The sequence below is a fragment of the Cricetulus griseus genome, chromosome 8, assembly GCF_003668045.3.
Source record: "Cricetulus griseus strain 17A/GY chromosome 8, alternate assembly CriGri-PICRH-1.0, whole genome shotgun sequence".
Classification (NCBI taxonomy): domain Eukaryota; kingdom Metazoa; phylum Chordata; class Mammalia; order Rodentia; family Cricetidae; genus Cricetulus; species Cricetulus griseus.
In genome coordinates, this window is record NC_048601.1 from 63060257 (window position 1) to 63078312 (window position 18056).

The 18056-nt window shown below is 44.7% G+C and overlaps 2 protein-coding genes across 3 annotated transcripts in view; one reads left to right on the forward strand and one right to left on the reverse strand.

Moving 5' to 3' along the window:
* Positions 1 to 2342: 2342 nt before the first annotated feature.
* On the forward strand, positions 2343 to 6882 carry Cd8a (CD8a molecule). The gene is made up of 6 exons (XM_035448967.1): positions 2343 to 2423; positions 2492 to 2854; positions 3342 to 3432; positions 3616 to 3726; positions 4442 to 4472; positions 6831 to 6882. Exons 1-6 carry the CDS (start codon positions 2343 to 2345, stop codon positions 6880 to 6882), a joined length of 729 nt encoding a protein of 242 aa, XP_035304858.1.
* Positions 6883 to 11798: 4916 nt separating this feature from the next.
* Rmnd5a (required for meiotic nuclear division 5 homolog A) overlaps positions 11799 to 18056 on the reverse strand; it is a 54004-nt gene continuing 47746 nt past the window's right edge. The window contains exons 8-10 of one of the 2 annotated variants that reach the window (XM_027429532.2): positions 17630 to 17784; positions 16048 to 16134; positions 11803 to 14932 (exon numbers count right to left, since the gene is read on the reverse strand). In XM_027429532.2, the coding sequence (XP_027285333.1) occupies positions 16071 to 16134; positions 17630 to 17784 (219 nt within the window). In that variant the 3' untranslated portion in view covers positions 11803 to 14932; positions 16048 to 16070. Of the gene's footprint in view, positions 16135 to 17629; positions 17785 to 18056 lie in introns of both variants that reach the window. The other variant, XM_027429531.2, reaches the window with a different exon arrangement.

The window sequence follows — 18056 nt, forward strand, 5'->3', positions numbered from 1 at the left end:
ATATACATATATGTGTGTGTGTGTGTGTGTTCATAATACTACCTTTGCAATACATAATTTGAAATGATAAACATCTGTGCACAGACAACATCTAAGAGACATAGCCAACTGTTACAGTGGTTTTGACTGAAGAACTGAGCCAATGAGGAGTGATGAGATGGAGGACTTTCTCTGTACTCATTCTTGTATTGTCTGGCATTTTAGAATTTATAGTTGTTTATACATGTGATATGTATGCATGTGTGCCTCGGGGGGGAGGGGGGTGCGCCAGTGTGGGGCTACAGGTGCACATGTACAAGTGTATTCAGGAGTGCAGGGCCCAAAGTTGGTATCTTTCATTGCTCTCCACTTTATGGACTGAGACGGAGTCTCTCAGTTGAACACAGAGCTCACTGATAGAGCTGGTCTAGGTAGGTATCCCCTGTCTCTTCCTCCTGGCAATGGAATTGCGTGGGTGCTGAGGATCTGAACTCAGGACTTCAAGCTTGCACAGCAAATACTTTACCTATTGAGCCATCTTGCCAGCCCCTTGTCTAACGATTTTTTTTTTTCAAGAATGTATTACTCTTGTAATTTAAAAAGTCACTTTAGAGCAGAGGCGATGGTTGAGTAGGTGCTGTGCTTGCCATAAAAGCCAGGTGATCTGAGTTCGATCCCCAGGACCTATGTAAAAGTGGAAGGAGAGAAAGGACCCCATCAACCTGTCCTCTGATTTCCACATTCATTCTGTGTCACCTATGCACCTCCCACGTCAGACACAGTAATAATAAAATACATAAAATTACCCTTTAAGCAACTCTAAACATAAAATGTTCATGTTAGAGTAAGCGTTTGGCTGTTCTAAGAGCAGGGAGCATTGAAACCAAAGCTGCTTTTAAGAGCTCATTCCATACTTGTCTGCATATGTCAGCCTTATTGAGCTTGGTGGCTCAAGCCTGTAATCCCAGCACCCTGGAGACTGAAGAAATCAGAATACTGTGAACCCAGGGCCTATCTGCACTACATAGTAAATTCCAGGCCAGCCTAGGCTACAGAGTTGAGATATCATCTTCAAACAAAAACAACAGAAAAGCAAATTTCTTCAGAGGAGTGTAGTTCAGTAAACACATGTTACGGTGTGACATCAAAGACACACACTATCCAACATTTGTTTTTGTAAATTGGACATGGTGACTCAAGCTTGTAGTACCAATACTCTGGAGGCTATAGCAAACAGATTGCCACTGGGCAGAACTCAAGTGTTAGACAAGGGGCTGGCAAGATCCCAGGTGACTCCCCTCAAGCTATAATCAAACAGTAGCACTAACGGTTCATCCTGTATGGGATTCTAAGTGGGGAAACACCGCTAAGTGGAAACCCTGAGAAACTGAGAGGAAAGCACATCACTGAGGCTTGCGGCATTCAGGACAGCAGTGGGCAAGAAAGAATGAGGTCCATGTGTGCCGGGGACAGAAAAGAGTAAGTACCTTCACCCAGGATTCACCCAGGACATGCATGCAAACACTCTCGCAAGCATGCATGCCCACATGCTGGCTCCTTTGCTTGTCTTTGAGTAGAGCAGTAGAGAAATGAGGTCCAAGTCAGACTGCAGACTGCAGGGTCCTGGCATTTGCCAGGTAGAGAGTAGCAAGGGTTTGAAAACACAGGCTCCAGGGGAACCACCCCCTTTGAAGTCCTCTTGGTGGAAGGCACAAGACCCTTCTGGTTATGTCAGGTCTGCCTTGTTGTGATCGCTGTGAGTCTGATCCTTCCTCTTTTCACCTCAACCTCTGGTCCTCACTGAGCCGGGGAGGATGGGGGGGAGGACGGGGGACACAGCATAAGAGACACTATTGAGAGCAGAAGTGGGGGAGCGGAGGATTTAGAGTTCAAGGCCATCCTTTGCCATGAAGTAAGTCTGAGGCCAGCTTGAGCTAGCTACCCAAGACCCTGTCTAAAAGAAAAAGAAAAAAGAGTGGGCACTCCTCCCTTTCCTTCCTGTCACTCTCGTTTTATTATTTTAAGATTTGATCTTTTTCCTTCCTCTTTTCTGCCATTCTTGCAATAGAACAATCCCCAAAGGGCGCTTTCCAAGCATTTTCTCTTGCCCCAACCTCAGTTCTCAGCAGGCCCCAGCTGCTCTGCAAGGCTCCAGACTCTGAGCTCCCTTCCCCCTGGGAGGTGATAACCGCGAAAAGGGGGCTAACAATCTTTTCAGCGGGGGCTTCGGATGACATCATATCCTCAGATGCGAAATGAGCAGCCAGCTAAAGGACTAGTTTCCTCACCCACCACGCCCGCCCTGTTCCTGGGCCCCTCCCCTAGCGCCCTAGCTTGACCTAAGCTGCTGGTGGAAGCACACCATGGCCTCACGGGTGACCTACTTTCTGTCGCTGACCCTGCTGCTGGGTGAGTTGATGATCCTGGGGAGGATAGGGGCTGGAGTACTTCGAGGGTGTGGGGACCCCAGGCTCAGCCTCTTAACCTGGCACCCGCAGACATTGTTGCTGAGCTCCAAGGTTTGGAACATTTCCAAATGTCGCCTAAGAAGGTGATCACCCAACTTGGCGAGAAGGTGGAGCTTTCATGCCAAGTGCTGTTGACCACTTCGCAAGGATGCTCTTGGCTCTTCCAGAAGGAGGGCTCCGGAATTAAACCCACCTTCCTCGTCTATGTCTCTTCGACCCGGGAAAAACGCAACGAGGACCTACATTCAATTAAGTTCTCTGGCAAGAAGAATGGCGACAAGTACACCCTCACCCTGGAGAATTTCCGCAAGGAATCCGAAGGCTACTATTTCTGCTCTGTCACAGGAAACTCGGTGGTGCACTTCAGTCCTCTCGTGCCAGTCTTTCTGCCAGGTCTGGGCACAGAGGTCCCTTCCCCTGGGTGTTAGGTGTCACATCTGAACATGTTTCACACACAGATACCCTCCTCTTAAATCTCTTGTGGCCCCTTGGGGGCTATTTTCACACCATCTCCATTTCACAGACCAGAAAACTGAGGCTAAGGTGGGATTGGAGGTGACTCTTAATGCCTGGGATCTGGGATGGAGTTTGAATGTGTGTATTGCCCTGTCCTTGTTGGCTTGGGGGTAGAATCAGGTATTGATTCTAGGGCCACGTCTGCTGTTCTACGGGATCTGGTCCAGGCACACTAGGCCCAAAGTCACACTTGGCTCCACATGTGCGAGCAAGAACAGCAGAGTGGCCCAGCACTTGTCCAGGGGTCCCTTCTTCCTCTCTAAAAAAGCCAGGAGGAGGCGCCTTCTTGGGTAAAAGCTAAGCGGGAGGAAGTTGGGGCACCAGGGCATCCACCACCCCAGCCTGACCCGCAGGCATCCTGTTGCTCCTGCAGAGAAGCCCACCACGCCAGTGCCGCGACTGCCCACACCAGTGCCCACTACTGGGACATCCCGGTTTGTGCGACCAGAAGCTTGCCGACCCGGGGCGGGTGTCTCAGGTTAGGTCCTCTCATGGTCGGTGATTAGGGTAGGCAGACGACCTGGGAGGCTACTTGCCAAGGAAAACCCTGATCTTGGAGGGGATCTGGACGGGGAGAAGTGCTGGGGTGGGGTGGGGTGGGGTGGGGACTGCCCAGAAGGTTTCTCAATGCCACCCACTCGGATCTTGTCAGTAGAGAAGAGGGGATTGGACTTCGACTGTAATATCTTCATCTGGGCACCCTTAGCCGGAATCTGCGGGGTCCTTCTGCTGTCCCTGGTCATCACTCTCATCTGCTACCACAGTAAGTCCTGGGGAGTCCCCGCGGGAGGAGTCTGCCCCACTCATGTGCTTGCCCCAGATAGCTCTCGAAGGAGAAGTTCAGGTTCAGGAGAGCTCAGCTGCCCTGTAGGACCTGTGCAGCTTTCCTGAAGGCAGGAGGCAGGCAGGTCACTCTGCTGCTCCTTCTACCCTCTGGGAACTTTTCGGAGCATAGAGCCCTATTCCAGGACTGCCAGAAGCAGCTAAGCCTGCAGCTAGCACAGCCAGGGTAGTGTAAACCCACCAGGGAGGAGGCCGATGAGGCCCTGAAACCTGGCCCCAAGAAAGCTGGGTCAAAACCATGGCTGCCTTGAGATTTGCCCTTGATCCTACCCCACAAACCAGTCACTCTTCTGAGTCCTGTACAGGTGACTTATGCCAGCCAGGTCAGCAGATTCCCAGACTCACATCTACACTTATAATGTCATCATTGTGTGTCATCCCCCGTCCCCTCTCCATCTGGAGACAGGGTTTCACGTTGTCTAGGCTAGCCTAATACTAGTAATGTAGCCTAGGATAACCCCAAACTTCTGATCTGATTCTTCAGCCTCCTTCAGTCTGGAAGTGCTGGGACTGCAGACATAGGCCACCAAACCAAGTTTAAAATGTTTTATTTTGAACTGAAGTTTCAGGATCAGCAAAGTAGTGTTCACGCCAACTCTGAAGAGTTATTTACAAGTCCCTTCTTCCTTGTCTAGGAAACCGACGTCGTGTTTGCAAATGTCCCAGGTGAGTCAGTCTCTGAACTCTGGCCTGATCACCCTGGGCAGCCAGGGTCCCAGTGGTCCTGGCTGCCCAGTGGCATGTGGTTTGGGAATCTTACCCAGAGAGAGGTCATGGCAGTGAAGTCCTAGTGGCAGGTGTGCAGGAGCCAACCAGTCCCTGAACAAGGAGATGCAGAAGGCTGGTAAGGTATTGGAATTCATTCCTGAGAAAAGAAAGGACCACAAAGGGCTTAGTGGAAGAGCAGTGTGACTTTCTGACAATCCTGTTCAGTCTAGCTCACCTCCTCTACCACCACCAAAAACCAAAAACAACAACAAAATTCCCTCCAACTCCACATAGCTCCAGGAGTATGTGTGGTCCTTCTCTTGTTCTAGATGATTCCATATGGGTGTTTTAGAGGTGAATTAAGACACCTCTTTACTTTTCCCTCTTAATTGCTCCTTTTTAAAAGAGAAAGCCAAGCTTTATTACTGAAACATAATAAACAATGACCCCAGTTCCTAATTTTCTCATGAAAGCACAGGGCCTTGAGGTCCTTTCAGGGCCTAGGGGATAAAAGGACCAGAAGCAAAGGCAGTTTGCTCTCTGATAGCTCAAATATCTGCCCCACCCAATTCCAGTTCAGTCACTCTGAAGTGATCAGAAAACTCATTACAGCACCTAAGAGAGGTCTCTGTTTCCACTCTGCTTTGTCCTTATGTTAAGATAGCTCCTTCACCCCATGGGTGGCATCCAACAGCCCCTGCACCCCAGAGGGTGGCATCTAGCTACCCTTGCCTTCCAAGGATGGAATCATCTAATAAGTGTTGTCCCAGCTTGGCACTGGGGCAAAGGGATTCCACTTAGAATCTGTCTGAATCTACATAGCAGCCACAGCCTCGTCTTGTAGATATCATCACCCCCAACTTTCAGACCACAGCTGCAAGATAAGGAAACCCATCTAAAGGGGCAGAGATGGGATCACAGTCAGATTATCAAAACCAGACCTCTTAAAACAAGCCTTCAGTGTGCCATGAGTCCCACATTATCAGAAGGCATGACTATCATGAACACTTTTTTTGGTCATTTTCCCTAAATGATAAAGATATTTTACAGTTTTAGGTATTACAGGTCATCTAGAGATGATCTGTGTGGCAAGGGAATGTGTATAGGCTATACACCATTTTACATAAAAGGAATTCCAAAGATTTGGCTATCCAAGGTGGGCACTCCAAGCAGGGATAATATTGAAGTCCTCCTTAGATTGGAAGGACAACTGTATGTTTTGTTTTTCTTTTCAAGTCAGGTTTTGTAACAATCTTTAAAGTATTCACTATGCCCTCCATTTTACAGAGAAGGAAACTGAGGCTTAGGACTTTTGGTGATTTGTCTCAGGTCACACTGAAAATAAATATCAGGCTTGTAACTTCCACCTAAAACTCACTTTGGCTTCCCTGGTCACACACTAGCTGGGACTGAGTGCTAAGTACAACCCACTGTACACATTTTTTCCACTAGATGAAAGTATTTAACTTTCATATCTGGGTTTACACTTTGTATCTCCCTGTTGGAATCTGTGTTCAGAAGCTTAGCCATCACTTTAACCCAAGGCAATGTTAACAGTGTGGTTGTGTTATAGGCCGTATGCCAAGGACATAAAGACAAAAGCCTGTGAAGGGATTTCCTCATTTTCATGATCCCGGGTGTACTTGGTTGCTTCTGCAAGACAGTCACTTATTTTTACTTCTTCTGAATACTCTCATTTTGAAATGTAAAACAGAAAAGCCTGCCCTTGCCCTAAAAACCAGAGCTATGCTTATTAGCCCCTAGGTATTCACACAGCTGAGTTCCAGCCGAAAGGTAGAGAGGTTTTGAGGAGCCACTCAGGTCTCTCAGCTAGCCCTGAAATAGCACCCACTTTTAGTGTGACATCAAGTTCAAGGACCTTGAGCTTCAACACTCTGCCTGACTGAGGATGGCACCCTAATCCCTCTGCATCCTTAATTTTGGGCTGTGGGGATAAGAATCAGGTCACCTGGTAACTTAAAACAATTAGCTTCAATATCTCGCCTTCCTGGGACTCCAGAAGGTTTGAGGAAGCCTAACTGGGCTCAGATCCTGCTTCAGCAGATAGTTGTGTGACCTGAGACAGGTTCTCTAACCTTCCCTGAGCAGTGCACACCCCTATATGGGTGCCACGAGGACTAAAGGAAAGGGTAGCTGAGGTCATTCACCCATTCCTGCTGGCACCCTAGGGACAAGTTCTCAGAGTCATCAAAAACTGGCGGGTAGACCAGGTTGACCTTGTGTGTGCCATCCCCACCCAGGCTCATTAAAGAGGTTCTTGCTACAATGATGTTCAGTCTCCTGCCTCTCTTTCAGGCCCCTGGTCAGACAAGGAGGCAAGCCCAGCCCTTCAGAGAAATTTGTGTAAAGATGACCAGGAAGCCACATCTACTACATGACTTCAGAGACCTCTTCACGCAAGAGATCAAGCCCTCCTTTTCCAGTATTTCTCACCTTCCTATATATTGTTCTCTGTATTATTTTAGTGGGGGAGGGTTGGGTGGGAGCAGTTTCTTTTCTTTATGAATTTACTTTAACACAAAACAAGACCACATAATGTCTATAGGACACCACCACAAGGGCGGCAGATCGGTTGTTGCATGCACAGAATAGGGTAGAGAGCAGACCAGAGCTTGCTGAGTTCTTGGGGTTGGTGCATGATCAGCATCCACCTGATGATCTAAATTCCCTGTGTGCCCATCATATAGAAGAGGCTGAAGATGGGCAGATGGGGACGTCAGAGGTGGGGACGGCAGGATCTGTGGGCCAGGAGAGAAGCCAAGCTGGAGGAAACCTCGCTGGCTGACTCAGGACTCACTTCCATACCCTGAGCTCTCCAGTCAGGGCTGCACTGTGTAACATGCAGGCTGTAGAGTGGTGTGCTTGTGCCTCAAACCACAAGGGAGCGAGCAGTGTCATCCTTGATCTGCTCAGTGCTGGCCGTGAGCACAGACATCGAACAGCAAAGACAGAACTGCCTTTATGCACCTGGACATCAGAGCTCCTTGGAAGGAACTGGGAGACTGCAGGCGGTCCAGACTCCTACAAGCCAAGAGGTACCATCAGTCCTGGGAAACAGCTCCCTCTGGTGCTGAAGACCACCTCTGTGAGATTCTTTTGGAACTGATTTCTCTCAGCCCTTGCACTGCAGAGGGTGAGGCTTGACGAATATGATTTGAGCATCAGAGCATCAGAGCAGCTGTAGACAGGCCCTCTCCCATCTCTAAACATCTAGACTGGGATGTGCTTGTGGTCACAGACATGTTTATACTTCATACACACAGAATCCTTGGAGAGCACTCCTTAGCACCCCTGGAAGGCAGCTGTACAGGTGAGGCAGGGTAGGCTTGGGAGAAGAGGCTGATTGTCAAGAATGCTGCCCCAGTGTGAATTTCCTCTCACGGTATCATAAGCAACAGATGCTATGGAATAAAAAACCTGAAGGAACTAAGAGTCACCCATGACCTTATTGTTTCCTATGCATATATATATATATATATATATATATTATATATATATGCAAGAAAGATATACACTTTGGGTTTTCAAATGGGATTGTATCACGCCTTTTGTAAGTGGCTTTAGTAAATAAACATTTATAATATCATTTCATATTTGGTTGTGCCCCATTTACTAGTTAACATTAGATTGTGTCAAATTTCCCCCTACTTTTACACTACTGTGCACACATCTTTGGGGTTTGTTTGTTTTCATTGTTCAAGAAAGGGTCTCATGCGCCAGCTGGACTTGAGATCCCTAGGGAGCTGAAGATGGTCTCGAATTTCTGATCCTTCTGCCATCACTTCCCAAGTGCAGGAATTCCAGGTATGTGCCACCATGTCCTGTTTATGTGGTGTAACATGAAAAATAAAAACCCAGAGACAGATATTGGGCTTCAAGCTTCAAGCTGAAGATCAGAAAAGCAAAGCAGCCACTAGCTCTTACCTCTACCTCAGGCTGAAAACGTGGTTGGGGAAGAAATCTTCCCACCAGATTGCCCTCCTGACTCCACCAAGCCTCAGACTGCAATCCCAGAGTGCTGCCTCTTTTATACCTCTCAAATCCTGAAATTAAAGGCACGTGATCCCAAGTGCTGAGATCACCTTTGTGTGAGCTATTTCTCTTTAGGACTGGATCAATTTCATATAGCTCAGTGTAGCCTTGAACTAGCAGAGATCCATCTGTTTGTCTCTTGAGTCCTGGGATTAAAGGTATGTGCCACCATTGCCTTGCCTATGGCTTCTGGCTAGCTTTGCTTTCTATACCCTCAGGCAAGCTTTAATAAATCATAAATAATATACCACCACAATGTGGTGCTGGAGATATCAGCCATACAGGCATTTTACCAACTGAACCACACCTCCAGCCTTGACATGCCTCTCTTTAGGGTACACACTTGAACCCTCAGGCAAGCTTTAATAAATCATATATCACCACACTTACCTATTTTCAAAACCGTAGCAGACTATCTCCACAGAAAATACTAAAAGTAAAACTAGCAGGGGTTACAGAGGCGGTGAACCCTGCTTCCTAGCTCAATTATTCCAATGTGTATTCTCTGGCAAGTGACTTCTTTTCTTGGTAACAGGCCCTATCCCAAAAGAAGGAACATGTATTTATAGACTTCTTTAATGGACTAGAACCGTTGCTTGCAGGACAATAGATACTGAGGAAGTGAACTACTGAACTTTTCACAAGCAATCCCATATTGACTGGGTCTCCCCAGAATTTTTATTTTCATCTATGTGTATGAGTACCTTTGACATGTCCCCACCCCCACCGGAGCTGGAGTTACAAGTGGTTGTGACTGTGGAGATGGTGGGTTTTTTGTTTGTTTTGTCTTCAGAAACTGAACTTTTTACCTGACTTTCTAACCAAGTTAAAAATATGCATGTGAGCCGGGCAGTAGTAACACATGCCTTTAGTCCCAGCGCTTGGGATGCAGAGGCAGGTGGATCTCTGTGAGTTCAAGACCAGCCTTATCTACAAAGCTAGTTCCACAACATTCAAGGCTACATACAAGGCTGTCTCGAAAACAACAAAACAAGCCTGTGACAAAGCCTGCTTCAGTGGGATGCCAGTCTCATCTATGTCACCTGGATGTCGAGTTCCAAATGTGCCCAGGAGAGACCTACATTGTTTCCCAGACACTGCTAACAGACTCAGGTGGCAAAGCATAGACCATAGGAAACCAAAGCCTGAGAGGCGAGTGTTGGGCAGAAAGGCTTTGTTCTATGGCCACAGAATGAAAAGGAGGGAGCTTTGCTCATAATTTAGCTTCCCCACTCCTGAGACTTATGGGAGTCACAGATACAGGGAGATGGCCTGACCAGGGGGATAGACATTCATGTCTCTTCAGCAAGGAGGGGGATGATCTTTGAGGAATTCAACTGTCACTTTTTAGTGAGTGTTCTGCCTGCATGTACACATGTGCACCACATGCATGACTGGCACCAAAAGAAGTCAGAAGAGGACATGGGGTCCCCTGGAACTAGAGTAATGAATGGATGGATGGTTGGGAGCCACTGTGTGGTTATTTCTCTGAAAGAGCAACTAATACTCTTCATCACTGAGCCATCTCTCCAGGCCCTGTCACTTTTTTTTTTCACTGCTGTGATGACCTGGGTTGTGTCATAGTGATTGGTAGGTGTCACTAGCCTTCAATAGGAGTTGGCAGGGGAGAAATCATTAGGCAAGTCTAGTGAGTCAACCCTGTTTTGTGACAGCACTGGTCATTCCTCAAATGATCAACAAGTCTACATACCTGACCCAACTCAAAGGTTAATAGAGCAACAAGGAAATAGTTGTGTGACTATTTTGTTTGTGATCTAACAAAGTTTGCCTGAAGGTCAGGGTGCAGAGCTAGTCACAGTAGTTAGCCATAGAGCTAGTTAGGTAGTAGTGGCACACATCTTTAATCCCAGCACTCAGGGAGGCAGAGGCAGGACTGATATGGCTGGGCAGAGAGGAATATAAGGCAGAGACAGGAGCTCAGAACATTCAGTCTGAGGATTCATAGGAGAGGATCACCCCTTTGGTCTGAGGATTCAGTAGAGGTAAAAGGTCTCCCTTGTGGCTGGCTCCTTTACCTTTCTGACCTTTCAGTATTTACCCAGGTATCTGACTCCAGATTTTTACTAAGACCTATTAGAATGCATGTTACATAGATGCAACATAAAGGAAGAGATATCAAACATTTTCATCAAGTTCAGTCACCATCAGATACCTGCAGGTCCAAATAGTGTTTTTGGCTGTCATGCCCTTCACCTAAAGTAGCCTTGGCAACTGTTACCATAATGTGGCAAAGGTATCATACAGAGTTGGAAGTTGCCAATATATTGCCTAGACATGTACCACCACCCCCAATTAGCAATGTTTAAGTCGACTAAAAGGTAGAATTTATGTAGGGCTTTTTCCTCAATGATACTGTACTGGTTAGCTTTGTCAATGTGAAGAGGAAACCTCAATCGAGGAATTGCCTCCAATAGACCGGCTAATAGGCAAGATGCTTCTGGTCACGGTCACGGTGTTTGTAACAGCAATAGAAAACTAGGACAGACACCAAGGGAAACCAAATTATGATGGCACAATTCTGCTCTGAGACTGTCCAACACTCAGGTTGCCTCTAGGGGCTCTTTAAAGCCATTTCATGAGACAAGACTTTCCCTTGGTAACAATCTCAACCTCTTTAAAAACTAGAAAAAGGAACACAAATAAATTCTTGTTCTCTATGACAAGAGAACTTCGCTTCTTGTTCTTAGCTTCATATTGAGGCTAGACAATTCAGCCTCTGTTCTCGCCCAGCAGTGCTGAGGTACACCCCCTTACCCCAGCAACCTGGAAACAGTGTCTCCTCATCTCAAGCTCTAGAAGGTGTCCAGTCACCTCTTCTTCCCACACTCCTGGTGGTGAGATGTTGACAAAGACACTTTCTGTCCTCCCCATGCATAAAGACACTTGCTGACAGGGGCTTTCTCCTCGCACCAGTAGCACCTCCACACCCCACCGGGCCTTGTCACCTGGCCAAGTTCACAGACCAGTTCCACAAAACACTTTTTAAATGTGCAATTCTTTAATCTTAAAAAATATACACGGGAGAAGCCATGTGTTTTACATAGGAATACACACATTAACAAAGCATTTCTTATAGTTTTCCAAACTCTATTATATAAGTCCGAAATTTATAAATTAAATATATCAGAATTTTTAAGTTAAATGAAATCCCTGAAACTACTGGATATGTTAGACTTTTTTTCCCCCAAAAAATCAAATGAGCAGAGAGTATCAGTATGATTTAAGTAAGGTTTATTGTTACCTTTATTGCCTATAATCTAGAAGATGCAATTTTATTGTGCCTTTGCAAACAGGATACATCTCTTAAAAAAACTGATCAAAAATTTCCATACATATAGCTCTATATGATAGATTACAGTGCAACACTATTCATAATTATATAAACACTATAGAACCCAGGAGCATGGGGTAAGCCAAAGAATAGAATCCTGAGCCATCTGAGCAAGAGATGAGCTGATGAATTCTTAGTGTAGTTAGAAAACATGGTGAAGAAATACATGCACGCTGCAGTCATGAGTGACGGGGCCGACAGCGGTTGCCTGCTAGCTGCGGGGGTGATGGTGAATTTCCACACATGCACACCCACTCACACTCCTGTTTCCTTCCTGCCACCCCAGTACATTCACTCCAGCCCCTTCCCAGAAGAAATGTTCAGGCACTAAATCCTACAGAACCCCTCACCTGCCTGGCTGTGAGTAGCTTCAGACTGCTACTAAGAACAGTGTAGGTATCCCCCCACACCATGGAACGAAGCACGAGTACAAGCGAGTCTAGTTGCTTTTTGCCTCTTTGGAAGTAAATGAAGCATATGCCTGCTACAGCTTAAAAACACCTTAAAAAAATTTCTCTTGCTACATCTTGAAGTAAAATCAACAGTGGAAAATTCACCCTAAAACTAACTGCCTCATCTGCTACTAAAATACATTTGCCACTCTGTTTTTTGGTATCTACTCAATTATAGTTCAGTATGAAAAGTTCATGAAGCTTGTACCTGCTTATGGTGAACACTACAGTACCACATACAACCCGTCAGCTGCAGGGTTATGAAACATCGAGCTTTGTATGTGGTCCTTGCTACATGTTCCCTCTGTGTGTTCCCCAGGACCACAGTATTCTATTTTTACCAAAATAATGTACAGACAGTTCAATGGTGAAAAGTATTTGGTTTGTCTTCACCATACATATCCTAGAGATGATCTGAACAATCCATGTCTCCACACTTTCCCTGAAGATAACCTGAGTCAGCTGACTAAAACAGACTGACAGCATGGCTGACAGTCTACTTTATGAGAGGTTGAGCTGGGAAACCAGAGGGCTTGTGTAGTCTACCAGCAGCTTGAATTGTGCAGACAAACCAAGAGTTCTTGGCTTTTGATATGCACTGTCCCAAAGGCTGACACCACCAAGGTGGAAACATGGGAGTCTGAACTGCACAGCCTATGGGACTGGCTACCTGGAGAGGATGATTGGGGGGGGGGGGCGATCCTCATCCCCACATGATTTGGTGTGGGTTTAATGTCTCCCTACACATTAGCTGCTATGGAAAAAGTACAACGAAAAATTTACTTCCTAACTTTCTTATTTTCAATTAAAAGCTCACATACTCACAAAATACATACTCTATGAATATGAGGTGGCTCTTTTCTTCAATTTTTTTTTTAAAAATAAAAGAGGCACCAATACCCGTTCATTTATGTATTAAAAGTCTAATCATATAATCATCAATAAAACAGAAATGGCATCTGCGATGATCACACAAAGGAGAAAAAGATTAACGACAACCTTAGCCACTGTGGAGAGGCTCTGGCTACACCAGAATCTAAAGGTTTGCTAATAAGGTTATATTGGTTTAGCAGAGTCCCATGGCAGCCTTTGTCCACTACCGGGAAAGCAAATGGCTCTCAAAGAAGCCATTCTGTGGCTGTTTCCAATGCCTGTTATCCATGTGACTGGCAACCCTTGCCTCCAGCATTACCTTCTCTAACAAGAGGCTGAAAGAAACAGATGGCATCCTCCTGCATGCTACCATGTGAAGAAGGTTCTAGAGTACAAAGGTCCTAATGTTGTACTTCAGCATCTTTGGTCAAGATCTGGCTTCTTCAAATCCACCTCTGCTGCAGTCAGTCTCTCACAGATTAAAGTCCACACAGTTAAAGAAAACCTTAAGACCTAATTTCCACGATAAATTGTCAGATCAAGTTTCTGGTTTTGGCTCTTGCCCTCCCTGTCCAGTGGGACTATAAGACCTTACTTTACAGAGGAAGCTGTAAGGCCAAATACTTGTTAAAACTCATTCTTTTTAAAGTTTCATGAGCTTCACAAGAAACTGCCAATGTGACTCCCAGCACCAGGAGGACCAGGCAGAGCCTTTGTCCTTAAGATGGCCTGAGCCCACTGTGTGAAGTGTCTTGTTTCCAAAAAAATTTGCCACCAGCCTCAAGAACATGTCTGTATCACACAAATTTTTATGCTAAGTCTAAATGTCATGTAGATGTTTGAAGTTGGAAGGTAAGAATAAGTTATGCGGAAAAAAAACCCTAAAAACTAAATTTGGTTTAGGAATATCAAAGTTGTTTAAAAAAAAAAAAAAAAAGCCTGACACTCTAGAATTTAATTCAAAGGAAAGATTATCTATAGTAAACAAGTTTACTCCAACAGGATACTGCCTGGCACTATGCCTTTCTCCTACAGTTCAGAGGCATCTATCTCTGCTCTCTTTCACTGCTTCATGGGGCACGGGGGACCTCACAGAGCATCCCAACACTGAAGCACAAGTCATCGTGAGCCAGGCTGAGTTTGAACAAAGCATGCACTCTGAGCTGGGCCAATCATGATCCCGGCTAACCTACATGGCAAATGGTAGCCATCAACGTGAAACTGACCACCTGATCATGGCACAGGGCTTTCCTGCAGTATTATTCTTTCCCTTCACAGGCAAATGCCAGCTCTCCCAGGTAAACATTTCAGAAATGACCATGCAGGCTAGTATACCACTGTGAACACTGTCAATTTCTAATGAACTTAGCACCAAAGCTGTTATCCCCATCCCCTTAAACCAAGTCCATCTGTAGTTTAAAACCGGAAGAGTCACATTTCTCTCTGCTTCTGTGTTTACGTTTTTCATTTTCTCGTGAGGATATTCCTATGTTGATATTCAGATCTATGTCAGATGAAATAAAGTTGTGAACTATTTGGTGATTTCCACACAGCACTCTTCTCGATGTGAAGTATTTCATGGGTTTAAGTCAGAATTATGTCCACAGAAGTCCTTTCCATGCAGTTCCTCATTCAGAGAATAACTCCTACACACGGCTCTTTCTGGGCAGTGCATTAAATGAAGATACCTCACAAAAGAAAAGATCATTATCTGTAGCCATCTGATTAATGTACAGGTTCACAGTCAACTCAATAAGACACACTGCAGAAGAGAGGCATGAACAATATACTAACTCAACACAAAACAGCAGTAAACGTGGTCCACAGTACACAAAGTTACTAGCGTCTATCCTTAAGGACCTGAAGTGATGAGTCTGGCAACTGCATTTAGAACTGGAACATGCTTCTTCCCTTCCACATACACAATGTTTGATGCTGGTGTGCGTATTTATATACACATGCACAACACCGTGTGTCTATGATGACAAACTAATGTGATACCCAGCCAAGTCTTGAAGGCAGATTTCAAAGGGCAGGGTGCTCAGACCGAGAGAGCACACATCAACTTAGTAACACCCTAACTTCAGAATTCCATTTATTAAATACACTTTTTAAAAAGCACCTCTTGGTAATAAAAGCAAAGAACCAGTAATATTTCTTTCATTCTCACATCAGCCTGCTAAATTCATGATGGGATTTTAAACAGGAAGCCTGCTGGGGCTATGGACAACTCAAATGCAGGCGGGCTGACTTTGAAGCAAGAGCTGGAGCAGAGTAAAACATCAAAAAGCAACATAAATTTGGAATTTATCACAGCTTTCTTAAGCCAAAAAGAAAAACAAAACCAAACAAAAAAGCAAATTCGTTGTATAACCACAATTCAATCTGTCAAACTACTATGAAGAATTTTCATTTAATTATGTATACATAACAAGAAAGAAAGTTCTTCCACAAACACGCTCAAGCTTACAATTATCGAGAAAATGACAGAAGTAAAAGCAGGAGGAATATCAAACATATGCCAGGAAGGTCAACTTCTGTTTCTGCTTTTAAGTAAAAAAATCGCCATATAGTAAGTACAAAAACCTGCACTGAATGACAACTGCTGGTGTATTTACTTGATCAGAAACGAAGACCAAGAGTGAAAAAAGCCCTATGTAACACCCATCTGGAGCACTCCCCTTGTGCACACTCGCGTGTCAGCAGCTTCTGGTGCACAGCTTATTAACCCGGCAGTCCTTGGATAGCTGCAGTCAATGGATCGCTCTTGTCTCGAATGTACCCATAATTCAGTTTCACTTACAAATTGCAAACAAACTCATTTCTTCAGAAAAATATCTGTTTGGCATCTCCTGGACTTTGTTCCATTGGGCAATATGGACATTTTAATCTAAATACAAGATAGAAAGAATGAGTCAAACAATGTCAGCACTGAGCTCTCCATTTCCACTCAGGCACACACACCTACAACATGTACAAAAGCACAGCTTCTATGTTTACTTTGCCTGGAGGATTAGCTACGCTCTCTTAATGTAACTGCTAGCCAGGCTTTCAAGGGTCACAGAAAATTAACACCTCGGTCAGATCTTCACTGGAAAGCTTCTTTAATTCTTAGTAACTGATGAAAACTGTTTTGCAGTAAAACAAAGACCATTTTCTGAAAACTGATTCTTGAGTTTCAGAAGTAAATCTAATCTTAGTCCACCCAAGGTTTACACTGCACCTTCCCCTAAGTGAATTTCAAATGTGTGAACTGTGTTATCTATTCAAGGACAGCAAATCCGTTGTGAGCTGCCAAGCCTGCACCAAGAACAGCCCACATACCCTTCAGTGACAAAGAACACTGGCTCCATGTGAACAAGGTCACCAGTGATCTGCACTGCCAGACAACACCAGTGATCTGTGTTGTCTGGGAAGGGCACAAACAGTTTCTTTCTATCAAGAGACCTTGCAGGAAAGGGTTTTACCATAATGGGGCCAGAACCAGCAGCAGTGAAGACTCCCCTAACTACCTAAGCTAGACTACCTCTGAGACTTTTTGTTTTTTAAGTTGGGCTCATTATCTACAAAAATTACCAAGGTCTATGCACTTTGAACCGTGTTTACAATGGTAGGAATTTATCACATGTGGATAACACATGCTGGCACTGGATTCATCAATTGGAAACTGACTAAATAATAGTATTTCCATACTACAGAGTAGTCTACATTTTGGGGGGATGAAAGCAGGAAGCAGGCTGAAAAATTTTTATATAGTTCAGGATAGCCCTTCCAACTTGCTATGTAATTGAGGATGATCTTGAACCTCAGATCCTCCTGCCTCTATTACTCAAATGCTGGGATTATAAGCATGTAGAAGCATGCCATGCTATTCTGGTAACTGTAACAATAACAAAGGGCTCTTTTGCTGACTATAAAAAGATCTCAAAAATAAAATTCCCAATTAAGAAAAGCAAATCACAGAAGGGAGAAGGGTATATACAGTACATTACCCTTAAAAGCTTGGAGGGAGGGGATGCCCACCCAAAGAATAAGACTACATTTATAAATCTAATCACCAAATCCTTGAGCAGATTAAACTAACAAAAGAGATTAGATGTTATCCACTTTTGATAAATAGTTAAGAAACTACTTTCTAAATCTAATTATGGGCTGAGCATGGTGCTGTACACCTTTAATGCCAACACTTGGGAAGCAGGGACAGACACAAGTCTGAGTTTGATGCTGGCCTGGTCTACAGATCAGCCAGGGCTACACAGAGAAACCTTGTCTCAAAGAATCAAATAAGTAAATAACTACATAACTCTAGCTTCATTCATGTATCCTTATTACATCTTATCTTTACACAAGAAGGTTTATTTAATGTTAAGAAATCAGACACTTACTTGCTACCATTAAACATTTTATTCAGGGCATCTCTTGATATAATATGACCACAAACCAATTTCATGGGTGGATTGTTATCTGTTGTTTGCTGACGAAGAATGGGGCAGGCAAATATGGAGTGATACCAGCACTTCTTACCAAGGTCCACTTCAATCTGTTCAGAAAAGAAAAATGTAGAAAGGCTCGTGAAACCCTGAAAACGCTCCAGACACCTGTGCACGGTGCAGCAAGAACATGTTTGGAGTGACTCTAGGGGAACTGTCTTAAAGAAAGGGAAGTCTTAAGATTCAAAGTTGAGTTAAACTGGTCTGCAAAACTACACTACTACTTTGTAAACCAGATTTTGGGGTCTGAAGGAATCAGATACCATGCTTCAGAAACCAATACTTTTTTGTTGGTGGTATCAGGCAGCAAACTCACAGCCTA

Excerpts from the sequence above, each read along its gene's own strand:
- Cd8a (XM_035448967.1), top strand. The coding sequence starts at position 2,343 with ATGGCCTCACGGGTGACCTACTTTCTGTCGCTGACCCTGCTGCTGGGT. Across the intron at positions 3,433-3,615 it reads AGCTTGCCGACCCGGGGCGG|TAGAGAAGAGGGGATTGGAC; the intron begins GTGTCTCAGGTT and ends GGATCTTGTCAG. Across the intron at positions 3,727-4,441 it reads CACTCTCATCTGCTACCACA|GAAACCGACGTCGTGTTTGC; the intron begins GTAAGTCCTGGG and ends TTCCTTGTCTAG.